Below are 21,183 nucleotides of genomic sequence, written 5' to 3' on the forward strand. Positions count from 1 at the left end.
AGTAGTATTGATATCAAATTAATTGAACCTTTCTGAATGTAAGTGGCTTCTTACCATGTACAAGTCGATTTAATTTAGCCTATGGAATTGCCTTTCTTTTAAAACGTTGGTGCTGAAAAATATATGGTCTTACCTTTTATATTCCTTTAGTCTATTAGCAATTTGGTCCATTACTGAAGGCTGAAGATTGCAACATGCCATTTGATTAATGCTATATGTCATTGCAAGAATTATTATTAATACTGAAAACGTTGATGTTTTTGCAAGAGTTGTTGTTATTATTAATATTGTAAACGTTGAATTGGTGGAACTATTTTTATTTCCATGATTTACATTCTAACTATTTTTACAAAAGCGGGCGATTCTTATGTTAGATGTTTTAGAAGTTAAATTCATATAAATACGACATGAAGATGATATTGATAAATATGAAAGAATATAGGAAGTGCAATACAAGAAACCTTACGTTTCCTGGTAATTTCGTTAAAAGATTCTGATTGCAGAGCAATGCAAATGAGGGGTTTGTTTCTAATATTTTGAATAGGTAATTACTGATTTGTTGACATCCTTTTGCAGAAATTCACTCTGTGACAAAGGGAAACTTATATAATGTAAAATAAAATCGGTTGTCGCATGTAACATATTTCGTAATACATGGAGCTGTATATTTGTATGGATGTATGAAAGTTTGTTTCCACAGTTCTTTTAGGCTTGATCTCACTGATGTGTTTTTCTTGCAGCTATTAGAGATAGACCTGCCCTTTTCCTGATGGCGCCCTATTCATTCGCATGCAGATCCTTTATTCAACCTCGGCTTATTTTAAGCTTTTAAAATGCCATTAATGTAGATGTTGGTGGGGCTATGAGCTGCCCGAGTAATGAACCAATTGTTCCCGTGAGAATAATGTCAGGTGAATTAATCCGTTCCAAACCCCCAACAATACAAAAAACCATTTAACTCGAATTAATAGACCTCGCATGTATAAATCATGTAAAACCGAAACAAAATAAGTAGGTGAAATAAATGGAAATTTTATTCCCACGTTCCTGTGTTAAGGGAAGTTGATGGCCTGTGAGAAAGGCTAAGAGGAAGAGAGGTGTTATTTTTTGGAAGGGGAGTCACCTTCCCAAAAAATGGCTGGCAACTGCGTTTTTTTTGGGGTGTTTCTCATTCTGCCTTTGCTGCTCGCTTCTTGAGACTCGTTGTGTTTCTGTCTCACTGAAAACCTGTCCTATGATGTTTGCCTGTGCTTGCATTTTAAAACCTTCCGGAGTTAGACAGCATTGTCATTCAGATTTGTAACATGGTTTGCTATAGTCTTGTGAGGGTGACAGTTTTCAAGGAACCTTTTGCACCTCCCCCAGTTTTGCACGCATTTTTTGTGTTTATGAATTAGGGGCATCCTCCGTTTCCTCCTCTCCTGAAGACAATTCCTCAGCTGCACCTCCGAAGGTCCTGCAGTTGTGTAGTGAGCTCTGCTTTTTGCTCCACAACTGACTCCACATCATCATCATCACTGACCTCCGAGCGGGCTCACGAACTTGCCCAGAGACAGTATCTTCCGTAACAGGCGAAGCCTCAAACACTTCGAAGTCCCTCTCCGCTACAGCATCTGGCCACAATTTCCTCCAGGTAGGGTTCCTGGTCCTATAAGAGACATCCCCCCAGGCTCTATCATAGAGGATGTTGAAATGGATGTTTTGCTTTTTTATATATTCTGTCCTCCCTAGTCACATCAGCTGCTCTGTTGGCCCCTTAACGATTTAATATTGAAAAAATTGTAGTTTGGGCATACAAACTCCCTAGCCAGATCAGTGAGGCAGACTACTTTTATATCTTGCCGAGTTCCTTTTTAAAATCTACTTTTTCAAACTAATCTTTTTGGTTTGCTACCATCCTTAACCCTCTTTGGCCCCATGATAACTTATTTGCACTAGAATCACCATAAACAATGAAAAGAAATACGAGGCAGTTTAGTGGAGTTGTGCAGTCAGAGCGCCTAATATTAGACATGCTCTAGCTAGTCATCTATACTAGTCTGAAAGCCGAGCAGAATGGACGAAAACAGAGCGAGTTTTTCCTTTGGACGAAATGTCCGATAACGAATTATATGAGTTGACGGTCATCAGAGAAGAGACATACCTGTGTATTGTCGTTTTCCAAATTAATTTTCTCCATTTTAAATATAACCATGAGTGTCATGAATGATTAGTAATATTAGAATAAGTAGCTACTTGAAACTGAATGGATGAGGTTTTCAATGTTTATATCTTTATGTTTGTCATTTCACCGTTTTGTCTTATGTAGCGCTGAATGATCTTAGGATCACAGAGTTTGTGCTATGTCCCAAAATTTCATACTTGGGTTCATCCATCCCAGAAGGTACTCGGTAAAGGGTCTTTATTGATTTTAGTGTAAGAAAATTATCCCTTGAATAAGTTTACTCGACACGTGGGTAGGCTTTTACCATATAAAATAGAAAGGAACTGAATTTGGGTGATGCATTTTCCTTGATCTTTTCTTTTGAATTTCATTAACTACAGCAATATGCTAACAACATGCATTGCTGTCTCACAATTACCCTAAAGAAGATTTATGGCCATAAGTTTAGTCATTCTTGAAATACAAACATCCAGATTTGCTCGTATCCGTAAAATTAATTATTTTTCAATCTGCATTTTTAATTTTTTTTTCAAAACAAACAACTAGTTTCCAGAAAAACATGAAATACTGTATCAAGATTTTGATCAGTAAGAAACAACGTAACTTTCTTGACTTCAAATTTGTCCTCTAAACTTAGAGATGCTTTTCTTGGTATACCGCACAATAATACTGGATAACAATAATTTTTTCCAGAAAGAAGAAATAGGTTCTGAGCTAATACTGTAAAAATCTTAGTCAAATAAGGTAAATTGTGTATAAGGCTGTATTTTTGGGAGTCAGGACTTGATGCTGAATGCACAGGGAACAGGGTTTCCCGTGTGACAGGTGTCTTAGGAATTCTTGTACATGCCCTGTCGACTGGATCCCAAGTGCCAGGCGACGAATAAAACACAAACACCTGTGGCCTAACAAGTACACCTGAGTTTATCTCCTATAAAAGAAGGCTCAGCCGGTTTTACAGTGATTGGAGCGATTGTCTGCTGTGTTGTGACTGCTCTTCCATTGCCATCATGTGAGTATTGCACTCTCTTCGAGAGCTGTATTTCGATTCTGACACACTTTGCCTCAACTTGAATTTATTTACATTACTTATTTTCACTTTTGGATATTTTCAAGTTTGTTGACATACACATCTTTCCTCTGCATGTAGGGAGTAGACGTTCGCATATAAACTTATATAAATGTACTTGTTACTGCTTGATTGATTCACACTGTCGGGCCATGTTTCCAACCCGAAAATAGCTGTGACAGGTTCCTGTCTCGCCCTATGTTATTTCGTCTGAAATTTATACATGGATCTTGAACTAGCGCCGCGGCTAGAGTTTTCTCTCTGGTCGGTAATCTTCTCTTTTCGATGCGACGTCAATGCCGTCCGTCAAACGACTTCGATTTATAACGTGCTACAAACATTAAAATATGTCACCTGTAGCATTTTCTTGTCATCATTGACCCACACATCACCTTTTGTCATCCCCCCACCTTTTCATGCCAGTGATTAGAAGTTTCGCATGTCATATTTATTACTTTCCCTGCCATATTGAAACCGTGACCTCCTTGTGAATATGGTAATAGGGGTTCGCTTCCTGCAACCAGTGTTCACAGGCTCTTCAATTTCTTCCGTTTGGATATTTCGGCTTCGTAGTTACAAGCATATCCAAAAAAGCGCGAAGAATTCGAGAAGTTAAGAGGGCATTGTGGCTATTAGAATTATATATATATATATATATAAATTTATTTATATATATGTATGTATGCATACCGTATATGCTTTCTCCTATTCGGCACTGCTTCCCATCTCTCGTGTGGTTGCTTTCCCTATTCTCAAAAAATCTAGTCTGTTTCACATACGAGCTTCCGTGCCAGTGAGTTCTCGTCTCGATATTTTAGCGTTTAACTTTTGTAAATTGTACTGTCGTGTTGCACATTTTGTATTATATATATATATATATATATATATATATATATATATATATATATATATATATATATATATATATATATTTATATATATATATATACATATATATATATATATATATATATATATATATATATATATATATATATATATATATATATATATCTATATTGGCGTGTTTGTACGTATTTGAAGTAGCCACGATGACCTATTAACTTCTCGATTTTTCTCACTCTTTGAATACACTTCTCGCTACAAAACCTTGAATCCGAAAAAGAAGATCAAATAACGAAACCCAACCACCAACGAGGAGAACTGGACTCGCTCACATTGGATGTGGGTGAGATTAAGCTAAAACATCCAGCCACGAAGGATATCAGGCTAAACCTTCCCTTACTTGCATATGTCTGCCGAATTCATAAGCATTTTGCTAAGGTTGGAACAAACCTATCCTCGCCATCGTATCAGAGCGTTTTAGTATATTGCTTTTTAGGCTGAAATGCCAGCATGGAATCAACTGGCCACTTTAACCTACAGTATATCCGCTCCGACTCTAGTAAAATGTATCTGAATAGACTTGTTTCCTTCTGCGTGGCCGAGAGCTTCATCGTTACCCAGCGTGTGCAAGTTCGATTCTTTTTATTGGTAGTTGGGTGCGGAGGGTCTTCATATGATCTTCGTTGCAGATCCAAGGCGTTTTAGTAACGAGTGTATCCACAAGATGGAAGAAGTCGAGACAGAGGTCCTTGTTGTTATATATATATATATATATATATATATATATATATATATATATATATATATATATATATTATATATATATATATATATATATATATATATATATATATATATATATATATATATATATATATATACATATATATTATATATACACACATATATGGAGCCAAACTACCTGAGTTCCCTTGTACATTTACATAGTTTTTTAAAACCATACCATTTCACCTGCTTCCATACCCTGTGTATTCTTAACTTGCCCGGATACCTTTTAACTACAGATTTGGACAGCAAGTTCTTCAGTGTACTGGTTTTACTGTATTATTATTATTATTATTATTATTATTAAATTTTTCTATGTCTGTCTGCTCAATGATTTCATTTGATGATTTCTGTTTAGTCTGTAATTTCTTCTTACTTAGTTGCTAAGTACACTTGATAATATATGTAGGCGTGCTTTGCAACTCTTCATCCCACACTTCCAATAATTTTTTTATTCCATCAGCGTTTATTCTTTGACTTTCGTAAATGTAATTTAAGTCACGTACGAGTTTGTTTCCTCCACGGGTGCTCTGAATAGTACAAGACACAGTTACAATGATGTTTTTATACCGCCAGTAGCTCGGATGCAACTGCCAAACGTTACTGATATAGGCCTACTGGAATTAAAAATTATATGTAAACTAAGCCTTCAGCTTACTTAATAATCAATTAATGTCATTTCCATTTCCTAAATAAGGTAATTGCTCTTAGCGATTTAAAAAAAATATATACGCTACCTAAATAAGCTATTTGTTTATTTTGGGTGTCAAATTACCCAGTTTTAACGAAACCGGATCTCAGTTTACTGGGAGTGAAATTACCGGGATAGAAAACCTGGAGTCTACATACCGGCCACCATATATATATATATATATATATATATATATATATATATATATATATATATATATATATATATATATATATATATATTTTATATATATATATATACATACATATATATATATATATATATATATATATATATATATATATATATATATATATATATATATATATATATATATATATATATATATATATATATATATATATATATATATCAATCTGTGTATAGTCACTTATCCAGAAGGCGGGAGTGTACAAAATAATTCAGTGGCACAGCACGTGCAGGGGGAGTTTGACGTTTTGCCGGTCAATATGTTCTGTAACCATGAAGCAACCAGTTTTGTGGAAGTTTGTTGCACAGAAAGATCATCCACAGTTAACATTTCAAGTGTGAATAGGGCAGCGATCATTATCCTCCCTTACTTTGGAGTCACTCTTCTAAGGGAAAACACGCACATACATTTATAAATATATATATATATATATATATATATATATATATATATATATATATATATATATATATATATATATATATATATATATATATATATATATATATATATATTATATATATTTACTCGTGTGAGCAGATGGCTAATTATAGTGGAATAGCTATTCAGTTTGTATGGCATTAAATAATGGCAAAACTCAAAAGGGCCTCGCTGTTGTTGTAAGTGTAGGCAGATGACGTTTGGTTTTGACAGCAAGAATCATTGAGAATGATTAGGTAACAGTGTTGTAAACTGACCTGATGGAGAGGCACACACTTCAGATGGAATGCAGAATATTTAGAGAGAAGTTGGGAATAGTGTTCATGGTGGTGATGAAGATGATGAGAGAGAGAGAGAGAGAGAACGAGTTAGAGAGAGAGAGAGAGAGAGAGTCAGTTATGAGTTTTTTTCTCTGCAGGGGGGCCCTTAACATGACAATGCTTAATTCTCTGTCGATCTTACTTGGATCGGTGCAGTACCCAAACAACAGTCTGCAGATACAGCACAATTCGATGATGACAAGCTCATCGGACGGAGGATGCTGTGGATGTCATCAGAACTCTTGTTGCCACGACCTCTGTGCCTTTGATCCTCCGGAAGTCCTCAGCGACCCTTTGGAAGGAATTCCCACAGACGATGAAAGTCTCTCCATTTTGGTGGGGCTCCGGTGGCCCAGGAGAGGTGAGTTGTCATTGATACATCCCATTTTCTGGTTTAATACATAATTCAGTATGAAATACACTAAAGGGTTACCAGAGAGAAGGTTGGAATAAAACACTTGCTTAAATATATGTAAATATGATAATATATAATCTGTATATATATATATATATATATATATATATATATATATATATATATATATATATATATATATATATATATATATATATATATATATATATATATATATATATATATATATATTTATATATGGTTTAACACATAATGTAGGATGAAGTACACTAAAGGTTTACCTCAGAGAAGGCTGGAATACAAACATACTTGCGCGCAGACGCGCGCACACACACACATATACGTATATATATATTGTGTGTGTGTGTGTGTATATATGTATGTATGTAAATATGATAAAATATATAATATCCACTCTGGATTGTAGGCAAAAGCCTCGCCTCGCTCGAGACCAATCCTGGGATGGCAGGAAATGACAGACTTATTTTCTCCTGCTTTCCTCTCCAGGAGGAGAAAATGACCTTGCAAGCCTTTTAGGCTCACCAAACAAGAAGAATCCATTCTTTTAAAGCTTAAGGGAAGATTATCTCGATCTTTTTGGGTTAATCGAATTCATATTTTTACTTGTACATTTTTTGAGTGGAATATGTTTTTAAATGTTGAAATTTTTACAGGTGTACCTTTCACGTTAGATTGTAGTTACGTTGTCAAACTGACGTTGCCCTGATGATGGTGAAGGCCATGAGTTGATGGACGAAACAATTTTTGACATTAAATAACAAAAGGAACAACATGACTGTAGATTTCATTTTTCTAGAAAATATTTTTCCTAGAAGACGAGAAGAGAAATAGGAAATCAGAGAATTGCCTTTGATAGTAGACGCCACTTGTGCCTCAGCACACACACACATATATATATATATATATATATATATATATATATATATATATATATATATATATATATATATATATATATATATATATATATATATATATATATATATATATATATACATAAAGGGAAGAAAGTTAGTTGTTATAGGGCGAAAAGCCAAATGACAGAAAGACTGAATGGCAACCTGCCCCCGAAAAAAATAAAAGCAGATAGCAAGGACACCAATGGCATATAGAAAGAAATACAGTCAGTGAACACTTTGAGTGAATATTACTTGACGGTAATGAAGGCAAGTCGAGTAATGAATTAATTTTTTGGTCTGATGTTAATATGAGAGGGATATAATGACACCTGGAAAAGGCTCTGGAACAAAAAGTATTCAAGTAAAGTCAAAGAATTCTTCTGACAAGTGATATCTCATGACGAGAGTGCTAAGACTTGCAAAGTTTTGTTTGCAATGAAAGATTGTTTTCATAGGCAATGAGGAGATTGATTTTCTCGTAGGAAGAAAAGTCGTGGAAGTAAGAAACGAGAAACATAATAGCAATATACTTTGGTATATTCTTGGCTCTGTATGATAAGATCTTTGAGTGCTTATGATAGTTACGTCCTACCTCTCTCTCTTTTCCTTTCTCTAGTTTTCTTTGGCCTGGGCTAGAAAAGGGCATTGATTGTATGGGGAAATACCAAGAGGGAAGAGAAAAGCAGAAACCCATCTTTTTAGGTATCACAAGCTGTAAAGTGATATTTAAATCAGTGTGAAATAAACGATTGGGAAGAAAGAGCTCAGAATCCATATACCTGGAGACAGGATCTCAGAGTGCTGAGATGGGGGAGAAATGTTAGAAGGCCTGACTTATTTTCGCACACACCGTGAACAGACATTCGATGGTGTCTTAGTTTTAGTAGCAGTAGTAGTATTGGAGGAAGGATTTATGGTTTGAGCAAGAAAGGAAAATATGCAAATTTCGTATCTTGTATAGTTTCGTGGATAAACTATGTACTATTGTATGTAAAATTGCAATCAACAATGGATAACAATTTTTTGCAGATTTTTCTTGGTTTATGGAAGTCTTCGTGAAATTCATCATGCCAAAGCTTCGACAGAAAAGACAAATCAGTGGTACTGGAATACTTATTGGAGACCTTGCCTCCGCTTCCGACAGCACCACTATTCCCACTCCTAAGACAGCCACTCAAAGCACGACCTCCACTCCAGGTGCAACCACTCGAGGCACTAACCCGACTTCTGGTACAACAACTCAAGGCACTACCTCCACTCCTGGTACAACCACTCAAAGAACTACCTCCACTCCTGGTACAACCACTCAAAGAACTACCTCCACTCCTCGTACAACCACTCAAGGCACTACCCCGACTTCTGGTACAACCACTCAAGGCACTACCTCCACTCTTGGTACAACCACTCAAGGCACTACCTCCACTCCTGGTACAACCACTCAAAGAACTACCTCCACTCCTCGTACAACCACTCAAGGCACCACCCCGACTTCTGGTACATCCACTCAAGGCACTACCTCCACTCCTGGTACAACCACTCGAGGCACTACCCCGACTTCTGGTACATCCACTCAAGACACTACCTCCACTCCCGGTACAACCACTCAAGGCACTACCTCCACTCCTGGTACAACCACTCAAAGAACTACCTCCACTCCTCGTACAACCACTCAAGGCACCACCCCGACTTCTGGTACATCCACTCAAGGCACTACCTCCACTCCTGGTACAACCACTCGAGGCACTACCCCGACTTCTGGTACATCCACTCAAGGCACTACCCCGACTTCTGGTACAACCACTCGAAGCACTACCTCCACTCGTGGGACAGCTACAGAAGTGACAACTACTCAGAGCACTACCACTTCACCAAAGCCTACCACTAATGAAACCACACAACCGGATGATCCTATCATCGGCTCAGTAAATGTTACTAATATCACAGACGAAGATATTTCGATGGCGGAGAAATTCGCAGAGGAAATGTCATTAGTGAGAGTTTTTGTACTCATACACCAGGACACAACAACTCAAGAGAAGTAAGTCCGCTGTCTTTAGACGCAGCCTATTTTAATATATTTTATTAAATTTGTTACTGAATTTAGTTCTTTTCCTTGAGCATTCAACCTGAGAAGTGAGATATTGCAGAATGACTCTTCCAGTTTGGTATTATGAAACTGACTGATTGTTTTGAGGTGCTATGAAAATTCATATGTTTTCACCTTCATGTTAGACTTTGATTTAAAGTTATTAATAAATATTGAAAGTTTTTCAGCGACTCTTAACGATAGGTTTAAAACGATGAACCACACACTTGCCTTTCATAAGCATTTATCTGTAATATTTATCTGTGAGGTTATCAGTACAATTATCACATTCAAGTTTGATTTCATAGGACGCCCGAAGAATGCATGGGCTGATGGACCGTTTTCCTAGCAGATTTCAGATGGCGTACTTTAGGAGGCTTTTTGGAATATAATTTTCTTGAAATGATCCATAAATTAACGTAATCTTGCTTTGCAACTACTGTGGCCATCAACACCAGCTTTTGCTTAACTTTTTCCTCTTAGTTTGTTTGACAGCTGTGTTTTAGCCCCTGACTGTTGACAGTCAGTAAGAACCAGACAAGAGGAACAAGAGATATCAGAATGCCGTATGGCAAGAAGAGAAACTACATAGTATCCTACCAAAGGATTAGATTTTTCCTTAAATCAGTTTCGCTGAGATGCGTTGTCTTGATGATAGAAAAAAAAAAGGAAGGCGAGCATGTTATTTTGAAATCCGTGTACAGTATGGGAACTCCAAAGTCATGTAATTAAACTAATCTTTAACCGAACACCCTTTCTTTCCTCTTTTTCCAGCTTCTTTATGAGTATAGTATTTGCGATAATTTATACATAGAAGTTGAATTTCGATTGGATAATGGCGAACAAAATTCGATTTCACGGAAATCACTTAGAGTTGACATTACAATATTTGTTTTTACAGTACAGTAGTATAAAAAAATATCGATTTCATTACTTTTTCTCATTTTCTCTTTCCATCCGTTTCAGAGAGGGATTAGTAGTAGGGGAAGGGCAACTTAAGGAAAAGGACAAAATAGAATTAGGAATGGAAGCCGCAAACATTACTTTTAGCGTGGATGACCCTTCTCTGAAGCACCAGACCGCCTTCCGGAGAACGGATCCAATTTCTACAAAAATGGCTCGCGGTGGTTTAATTCAAATGGAAGCTACGAGTTTCTTCCAAAAAAGGTAAATATTGAGTGTTTTCATATAAATTTGGACAAGAGAGAGGGGGAGAGTCAATCGAGTGTACTTCGCCTGCTTTTTCCATCCTTAAAATGACATTGATGTGTTTTATATGAGTGACTTACCAAGTAATTACATAGCCTATAGTTTCTCTGTAAGGAAGCTTAAATTAAAAAATTCGTGGGTAATGCCTCAAAGTTTGGTGCAGGTGACTGGTCCCGCCCACTAACAGGAATACCAGGAACTACTAGCAGACAACCTCATTCTGCTTCTGCCGGCACTCGAGTCAACACAGTGTCAATGTCAGCTTTGTTCTTAAATTTGCAGGTCAGAGACCTGATTTCGGTGATGCATTATCGCTGATTTCGAGTAACCTTCAAGCCTACAGCTTTCAGGATCAGTATTTTATTGTTTATTTTTAAGATCTGATTCAAGTTCGTCATATTTTGCTACAGTAGCGAATTTGCAATAAATTTTTTAACTACCAGCAGCATAGTTTACCGCGCTACCACCTTTACATGCTAACGTAATAAAATGTAACTATTGCATTCGTTGCCAAACCAATATTTTTTTAATGAAATATTTATGTGCAAGTCTCAATTAATGTGTGTTAGGATTTGAGACATGCCTGTATGATGATACTCTGTGTACTTCACTCATTGTCTGTAAAGGTTAACTCTTCTTTTCCGAATAGCATAATAATGTAAATATTGTGTTCGCTACCGGGTCAGCATTTTTGGTAGTGTATACATATCTGAAAGTCTCAAATATTGTTTGATAGGATTTGAGATATGTCTGTATGATGGTACTCGGTGTACTTCGAACCATGTCGGTAAAAGTCAACAAAGGTCCCTGTTCCACTCCCCTGCCCCAGGGAGAAGACATACCAGAGGTCCAAGGGAGGTCGGGAGGATTATTCATGGGTAGTCGCCCCCACAGTTGAGCCTGTTGTCCAGTCCCAGGTATCAACAGAAAGCCGCTGGAAAGGCGTCTTACTGGATGTGTGGTGTAGGAGATGGCTATCTGGCCTCTCGGATCTCCTAAACACAGCCCCTATCCTGCTTTCTGGCAACGGGAAGACATACTGAAGTCCATGGGAGTCCAAAGGGGTTTGCCCCCTGGTAGTTGCCTCCTTGGTCGAGCCTGTTGTCTGCAGGTGTCGACGGACTGCCATTGGAAAGACGTCTATAAGGATGTGCTTTCGTTGTAGAAGTGCCAATGGCGTGTTTTTTAGTGATTCTCAGCCACTGTAAAGACTTGTTTGGCTGCTGAGTGTCTGAGCATTCAGTGGGATCCGAGAGGCCGGTGTCTGAGTTTCCAGCTGTGTCCGAGTGTTACCCTGTGGCCGTGTGTCCACCTGTGTCCACATGTCCACCTGCAGTTTGGCGCCAGCTGTCAGGCATCCGGCACCACCTCTTCAGTACCAGGCTATACAACCTGCTCACAAGTGTTTTGTCTCTCTCCAGTCTGTTTCTACCTTTGCCTGATAGCTCAAGACAAGCTGACACTACTTCCTTTTTGTGTCAATTAGTGTCACAGAGCCCTGTTTTTGGTGGATAGGGAAAATTGTGTCCAGAAGTTTTGAGCTTGTTGTAGGAAGCTCCCCTCTCTGGCATTTTCTTCGTCCTCCTAGGAGTCTCTCAGGGAGTTGGAAGTTTGTTTTTCTTTGATTAGGGAGCAAGTCTAGTGCCTTCTGTCTTTCCTCCCTCTGGTGCTTCAACGGAACTTAGACCTGCTTGCCGAAGATCATGTCAAGATTTTGAAGTAAGGTCTTCCTTGACTGTCAACAGGAGCACTGGCTAGAAGATAGAGGACTCTAGCATTTCTCGAGAGGCATAGCCTCATTGTATCTCTTAGTTCTGTCCAGTTTGGACAGGGAAAGTTGAGATAGTTTTTAGTGTTTCTTGCTCTCTTCTTTGGGTCTCTAGAAGAGAGAACTTTAGTACATAGTCATAGTTTTTAGTGTTTCCTGCTCTCTTCTTTGGGTCTCTAGAAGAGAGAACTTTAGTACATAGTCGTACTCAGCCTACCTTACAGTCTCTGTTGCAGCTTTTGGGATGTCAGTCTCAATCTTTGAACATTAGTGCATGATTTTACAGGGACTCTGCACCCGTTCCTGAACACTTGGAATCAACTTCTGGGCTCCAGGCACCACCTTCCTGGCATCGAGTCCCTTTCTCCCTACTTCTGTCCTAGAGTGCCAGGCACTATCTAGAGACTATTGTGTCGGTCTGCAAGATTTTGTCATACCTGGTCTTGGGCAGGCCTCTGTTTTCCTGCGACCAGGCTTTTGTGTCTCTGACGGGTTTTTTCAAGCCTTATAGACGTGCCAGATGTTGGTTACACTACATACATTTTCACATATGTCTAATGGTCTGCATGAGGTATCGTCAGGTTTACACAAACCGTTTTCAAGTCCAGTAAGAAGTCTTTCCACACAGATGTTCTTGCGTCTGCATGACTGTCAAGGTTCAACAGGGTAGGCTACTAGTTCACTCAGTTGTCCAGGAGCCTGCACAATGATTTGCAAGTTTGCTCCTTGGCTTGCGGTTCTGCAGAATTGTCAGCGAGTCTGCATGGTCTGCGATACCCTTCTTTATCTTTGAATAAGATAAGGTTCTGGACAGAGATGAATCAGACAGCCTAGTAGTCTTCTCTCTCTCTCTCTCTCTCTCTCTCTCTCTCTCTCTCTCTCTCTCTCTCTCTCTCTCTGGCACTTGTCTTCCGTTGTTGGACATTAACATCAGTTTTTTTCCTGATTATGTCCATGTTTCCCTGGACGACTGACTTTTGTCTCCCTTTGAAGAAAGATCAAGGTTTTGAGATCATACTGGGTCAGGGATTCACAGCCAGACACCATCATCTTTTCCTTAGTCTTGGGCTTCAGTTGGACCTGCATTAGAGGCTGTCCGGATTAAGCTTTCGGAAGAAGTCCCTCATCATGAGCCTAGTCTTTAACTGCTTCTCTCTCCTTGTTTTAGTAGAAGGAGCCAGCTGGGGATCCAGGAAATTTCTGCGACGTGTCCCCGGGGGAACAGAGCCTTCACACATATGCCAGAGAACCGAAAGCCATTTGCTTAAGGCTTCAGTTCTTCTTATCTCTTGCTCACTCCTAGATTGCAGTTTTCCTTTAGAGTAGATCACAGTCCTTATGTTTTTTCCCTGAGCTCTCACCACCAAGTGACAAGAAGGTTTTACTGTGGATGATAAGTAGAGTTTTTTCTAATTCAACTGGAATTTCTGGTGGATGAGCTGAGATGTCAGAAACTCGCTCATACTCCCAAGTGGACCTTGAATCTCCTGATCTGTTGGGTTTTGTGCCTCTTTGGGGCAGGCCAACCTTGTCTGTCTGCCACCTTAAAGGAACCTTCTAGCATGGGCAACAGACACCATACTGCAAGATGTGGACCTCCATGCTCTTCCTCCATTTGACATGGTCAGTGAAGGGCTGAACTCTTTTCAGGCTCGTCAGAACATTGCGACATGCCTCGTAGCCCTGCTTTGAACCATAATTTAGGGTACCCATATTACTACGATTGATTGGTGAACTCTCCAAGAATCCTTCCACTACTACGTGGACAGGCTTTGGGCTGCCTGGGTTCTTGTCAGGAAGGAGGTTTTTTTCAGAGGTGCTACTAGATACATTTGAAAGATGCAGACGTCATCTTCTAGCTCAGTCTACCACCTAAGTGAAAGATGTTCGGAATCGGGTGTCTCAGACTCTAAGCATCCTCTTCTGAGACACTTATGCCTCACGGCAACATTGCCTTTTTTAATCGGAGAGGATATAGAATCTCTCATGTTCCTCCTTTTTAGGAGTATCGAGCTACGTCTGTCTCAGTAATGCGGTTTGCTATTTTACCCTGGAATTTTTTTAATCGAGAATGAATATCATTACATGATCTGGAACCGCTCTCTCTCCCAAGGCCTTATGGAAGAGAAGACGGTCTTAACAGCTGGGGACAGTGATCAGGGCTCCCAGGAACACCCAACAGCCTGAGCCTTTCCCTTGCCTGACTTCCAGTTTGCCTGGCGCCAGCGCTGCCCTGATCTCTTAGGAGTACCTCCCAGCTCTCGACCGAATAGTTATCTGGCGACCAACTCACCTGGTGCCACCTACAGCCTGGCACCAGCTCAGTACACCCAGCGCCTGGCGCCAGCTGCCGATCGTCTGGCGCCAAATCTCCCCACATCTTTGGCTCTGGGGAGGAGTAAAAAGCTCTCTATTCTGTGGGAGTTCTTGGGTATTAAGTTCTCTGGTATTACCTGAGCAGAATTGAAAAAATAGGGGGCTTTTCATAACCTTTAGTGTTCTGACAGTGATGTTTTTTCGCCCTTGGTCTAAGAACGCATTGTTCTTCGTAATGTACGGAGTTGATCTTTAAGACCATTCTTAGTTTCAGGGGAGCTTTGTGCCTGCTTTTTAGTGAAGGCTAAAGACGCCATAACAACTTCCTCTTTAGCCTTCGTGCATGTACGCCACTTACGTCCATCCTACAATCGACCTACTGGAAGTGTAATCGATTTTTGCTTCTCACTTCCGCAGAAAGTTTAAAACAGTGTTAAAACATTTTTTGCAGTACCTTGCATTTATTAGTAACTGGCTTGGCATCACAGAAAGAAGCAGAGGATTTTCTCCTACTTTCTCTTCACCTTCTAGTAAGGTAACAAGTGTTGTGAGGATCGGGGGTACAATGTACCTGGAGCACCAGCCACTTTCAGTGGATGGGTCATGGTCTTTTTTCCAGTGCAGGTGACAGTGTTATCTGTTTTTTTTTATTGTGGTACTGTGCCCAGGGCAAGGGCACTTCTGAAGTTCTGCAAGCCTTTGGTTAGTTCCTTCCAATTATTCTTTGCTAGACATCGGAGAACTTCCCTCGTTGCAAAGTACCCAGTAAGTAGGGGAGACCTTGGCTGTACTGCCACGCCCACTACAGGTAAAGATGAGCACCGACCAGATACAATTTTCTATTGCAGGCTCTCTTAACTAATAAGGAACTACAAGCATTGTATTCAGTGCTAGCAATTTTTCCTATTGCAAATTCATTACATGACTTAATGTTTTGGAGTAGAATATGTCCATTTATCCCTTCTCCTTTCAATGTGGAATCAGCTATGCAATTACTTGGTAAGTCACTTATATAAAAATGACTTTTATGATAAAATAAAGTTTTATATATACTTACCAAGTAATTACATGATCGGAGTCCTCCCCCCTCTCCTCCGATGGACATATGGCATCAAAAGAATGAGGTTGTCTACTAGTAGTTCCTGGTATTCCTGCTAGTGGGCGGGACCAGTCACCTGCACTATACTTTGAGGCGTTACCCTCTAACTTTTGAATTTAAGCTGCCGTGCAAGGAAACTATAGGCTATGTAACTGCTTGGTAAGTATACATAAAACTTTATTTTATCATAAAAATGTTATTTTTGATAGTCCTACAATGATCCTTACAAGAAAACTAATTTCCTTCACTCCTTTTATTAGCTTCAAGATACCGGACGAGGCCGTATCGGGGTTACTGATTCTCGGTACTATTGCTGAATGTTCCGACGTATTAAGCGATTTCAGGAGGCCGCAGTTTAGTGTCTGTTTTCCAAGCAATCCTTACCGGACGTTGGACGGAAGTTGCAACAACTTGGCCAACATTCTTTGGGGAGCCGCTTTCAGGCCTTACAGGAGAGATTTGCGTGCTGAGTATGATGACGGTATGGGTTTAATATTTCATATTTTAAAATTAAAATATAGAAGTATTTCATATTTTAGTATTTTAATTTTGAGCAGTGTCGGAATTTTTTTACACACACGAATAATGTCTCTACGAACTCATTACAAATACGAAGACAAACAGTGTTCATTTACAGCACCTAATCTTAATTATAGACATGTATAGAGCGATGTAAGATGGACATTCCTTAAAATGGATGTTAGAACGATGTATTGCAGAATAAGTGATTCTTTCGGTACCAATGGTATACTCAAGGCGTACTTAACTACATTTGCAGATGTCTAATTATGCCGTCGGGAATGTGAAACATTTCAATGTTAATTTTCTTTTGCTTTCAGCTCTAATAATTATGATATTCAAAATGTCGGGTGAAAATTAACCAGATATATACGGTATGCTAAAGGGTTTATATACACTTGCTTACATTCCTAATTGTTTTCCTCGGTCACTTCCGAAAACCTTGATATACTTTTAGTCTTGCACAGTCTCATAAAAAAAGGGCACGCATACATTCATGCATGTGGATACTTCTGCTCATGAACACATGCATGAGCAGAAAAATGTATATGATAGCCATGTGGTAATATTGATTTCAGTTTGAGTGAGACTACTTCGTAATAGGAAAGTGATTTTGTACCCTAATTCTGGTTTCGAGGAATAATCATTCGTATTTATTAACACCTCTTATTCTCCATCCCCGTATGGTGTTAGTGCCGACAGTGCACCTCATGCGGTGCACTGTAGGCATCACTTAAGGTTCTTTGCAGCGTGCCTTCGGTCCGCAGCTGCAATCCCTTTCGTTCCTTTTAATGTACCTCCTTTCATATTCTCTTTCTACCATCTTACTTTCCACTCCTAACAATTGATTCATAGTGCAGTTGCGAAGTTTCGTACTGTTACACCTTTCAAACTTTTACTGTCAATTTCCGTTTGAGCTGTGAGCCTTTCGCCTAAATTGTATATTCAATTCAATTCTCCTTCTCCAGTAAGCGATCATATTTTTTCTTCAGGAAATACAAATACATAAGACCCACAGCTAATGAGAGGGCGATTCGGATGGATGCTTTCCCTTTTTATTTCTCTGATCATTCAGAACGCTTTTAGGTCATTCTTTCACCAGATGCATACTAATGTTGCATCCAGTCAGCTTACTGGTTAAAACCTGTTGTTTTTTGTCACCAGAAATGCATCGTATCGGTCAAAATTGCCAGTCATTCAGAAAAAAATTGATTCAATTTCAGAGAAAAATGTCAGTCAGACAGCCAGTCAGTTAATCAGAGTAAATTTTTTGTGCCATTAGGATAGTATAAGTTAAACAGATAGTGAAAATTTTGAACTGTTTTTCCGATCAGTAGAAAAAGTATCAGTCAGATAGCCATTCACCTTTTAATCAGTTGATCAAGATTGAAACTTGTGTTTTCAGGCGTCTCGACCTTCCGGCGGTCAGTGGAAAATGTTGACCTCCCCAGCGCCCGCCTAGTCAGCACGACCATCAACAGGATTCGGAGCGAAGGGTCTCGCTCTCTCTCCATTTTGCATATGTCCTTTGGCCAGTTCCTTGACCATGACTTCGTCGCGACGCCGCTCGCTCAAGGTACGGGAGAGTAAAAAAATCTCATGACTAATGTAATTATATATTTGTAAAATCATATTTTTAAACAGATTGATGATGGCATAAGTTTTGCTTCATAATTTTCTTTTTCAAAAGTACACTTTGGTCATTTCTGTTTATCAAAGCTTCGTTCATTGTCGATTATTTTATTTGCTGAGAAAATGTGCGATAATAATTTTATAGAAGTTCCTGTTGTTGCGGACGATTGGGTTTAGTCATATAGATTCGCGCAATTTTTTTTCAGTTTTTACGCCTGCATTATACTTTATTTACTAGATAATCCATATATCACTTTCTTGTGTCATTTATATTTCCATCAGTTGTTCGAAACATGAGAAAGACTACTTTCACATTCCCTCATTTGTTCTTTGCGTTAATTTGCAATTTTTTCCATTCTTCTGCTGGTGGGGGTAATTACATGGTGTAGTCCTCTTTTCCTTCGAGTGGTTTTATACTCTTTAATCATCTTCAGGTACCTATTTATGTTTTGAAAAGCGTTACACGTTCACATGATCTTTATGTGTTGTATTCACTTATATACACGCTTTATTTTCACTAGTCGTTTCAGTATAGTATATTTTATCTTAATTCTGTCTTAATTATATGTTTATTTGTTTATTATTGAAATTAGTTTTATTTTCTTTTATGCTATTGTGTATTTTCAATCACTTTACAACTTTATTTGCTTTTAGTACTTTTAGGTCAGTATATATTTTTTCGGTTTATCCTTTCATTTGCTTTTATTTCGTTGGCTGATTTAGATTAAGCTCCCCTATGCCAGCAAGCATCACGTCTTATGCCCAGCAGGAAAAGTGGTATGGTGCTGGAGGGGGTAAGACACCTGATGTGGACCTCTGAACTCATTTAGTTAATAGGGACGGCTTTGATGTGTTTTATTCAGTGATGTTTTCAATTTTTTATTTCTCTTATGAATGGCATATTTTTCCTTCGTTTGTCTCATTAAACTATTAACACTGATATTTTGCCTTTGTTCATCCACCAGTTACAAGTATTTACGGGGGTGGCCCCGTCAAGTGTTGCGATAACTTTTTCTTCGTGCATCCGGACTGCGCTCCAATTTCGATACCGTCAGACGACGAGTTCTACAAGCGCTTCGGTGAAACCTGTATGGAATTCGTCCGTTCAGCTCCGATCCAGCCTTTTTGTCGTTTCTGTAAGTAAACACATTTACGCACTACAATGTATATATGTATATATATATATGTATAATATACATAATATATATATATATATATATATATATATATATATATATATATATATATATATATATTATGTATATTACATATATATATACATACACATACACACACACACACACATATATATATATATATATATATATATATATATATATATATATATATATATATATATATATATATATATATATATATATATATATATATATATATATATATATATATATATATATATATATATATATTATATAATTTTTGCACTGTAATCCACTTCCTGTAGCAGGGGTGGCTTCGAGAAAAACAATTAATGATCTGCTCCACATTCACACCTAAACTACTGAATCGTAGCTGGACACACCCCTGCTGAAAACTTTCACAACATAGCCGCTTCCTAGGGCTGGTCACCGCATTCTGTCTTCGCCCGTCTTGTACCCGTACTCTCTAACTGTATTTTTGGACTGTTCTTTCCAGTACCTCTTTCACTTCATCTTTCTAGTCCTTTCCAGGTCTTCCTCCCTCCCCTTCTTCGTAATAATTCCGATTTCGAGTTGTGTATTCTTTTCACCAAACTTTCACCCCGTAGGAGGGTAGTGCCATCAGTGCACCTCACGCGGTCCACTGTAGGCATTACTTAAGGTTCTTTGCAGCGGCCCTTCGCCACTTAACTGCAACACCTTTCATTTCTTTTACTGTACCTTCATTCATATTCTTTCTTCCATCTTACTTTCCACCCTCTTCTAACAGTGTTTAGCAGTGGAACTGCGAGGTTTTCCTCGTTACGCCTTTTAAACCCTTTACTCTCAATTTCCCTTTCAGCGCTGAATGACCTCATAGGTCCCAGCACTTGGCCTTTGGCCTAAATTGTATATTCTATCTTCTCCAAACTTTCATTCTCCATTCTTTTCACATGACTGAATCATCTCAAATCAGTAGGATCCACCCTTTTACCACTCCTGCGTATATTCATCTTTTTCACCCTGATAGTTCTTCGTCTAATAACACATATACGTACGTATCAGAATTTCTTTAGTAAACCCATTAGGTTTCTCAGTTACTGGTATTATTCAAGTTGGCAGACAATCATATTCAACGAGTAACACTGACAATTAACACGCAAAGGAAACAAACACAGAGCATACTGTATTTATGTAAACAGAGGATAAAAGAAGTGAAATAGAAAGAAATACCGATGAAAACAATAAAGAAGCAGACATATCACAAACCAATATTTTTTATTGCTTTCCACGTTAAACTTTGAAATCTGTAGAAGAACGAATGAAGAAGTCGACTTTTATTCTAAGGCCTCAATGCTAACAAGGATATGAATTGGTTTCAACTCATACTTAGACACATTTACTAGAGGTTTTCAGGTTTGTTAAAATTGCTCTCTTCAACAGTAATGAAACTTGTTGTAAACACGTAACAAACACACATCACAAACAGGTTAATACGAGGCAAGTGCTTCATACGATTATCCAGCGTTTGCCAAAAATTCGTTTTCCACTGATGGTTGCTGACCTGTTTGCAATCTGTATGTGACACGTA

At 38.4% G+C, this 21,183-nt stretch overlaps 1 protein-coding gene across 5 annotated transcripts in view; it reads left to right on the top strand.

Moving 5' to 3' along the window:
- Window positions 1-21,183, top strand: part of LOC136843421 (peroxidase mlt-7-like) — a 203,554-nt gene that overhangs the window by 22,111 nt on the left and 160,260 nt on the right. For 4 of the 5 annotated variants that reach the window (XR_010854550.1, XM_067111865.1, XM_067111866.1 and 1 more), the window contains 6 exons: window positions 6,627-6,889; window positions 8,854-9,862; window positions 10,877-11,077; window positions 16,563-16,783; window positions 18,227-18,397; window positions 19,419-19,589. Coding sequence is in view for 4 of the 5 variants with exons in the window: in XM_067111865.1 (XP_066967966.1) it covers window positions 6,640-6,889; window positions 8,854-9,862; window positions 10,877-11,077; window positions 16,563-16,783; window positions 18,227-18,397; window positions 19,419-19,589 (2,023 nt within the window). In the remaining variant the exon portion in view is untranslated. Of the gene's footprint in view, window positions 1-2,857; window positions 3,177-6,626; window positions 6,890-8,853; window positions 9,863-10,876; window positions 11,078-16,562; window positions 16,784-18,226; window positions 18,398-19,418; window positions 19,590-21,183 lie in introns of all 5 variants that reach the window. The other variant, XM_067111864.1, reaches the window with a different exon arrangement.

The sequence above is a fragment of the Macrobrachium rosenbergii genome, chromosome 11, assembly GCF_040412425.1.
Source record: "Macrobrachium rosenbergii isolate ZJJX-2024 chromosome 11, ASM4041242v1, whole genome shotgun sequence".
NCBI lineage: Eukaryota > Metazoa > Arthropoda > Malacostraca > Decapoda > Palaemonidae > Macrobrachium > Macrobrachium rosenbergii.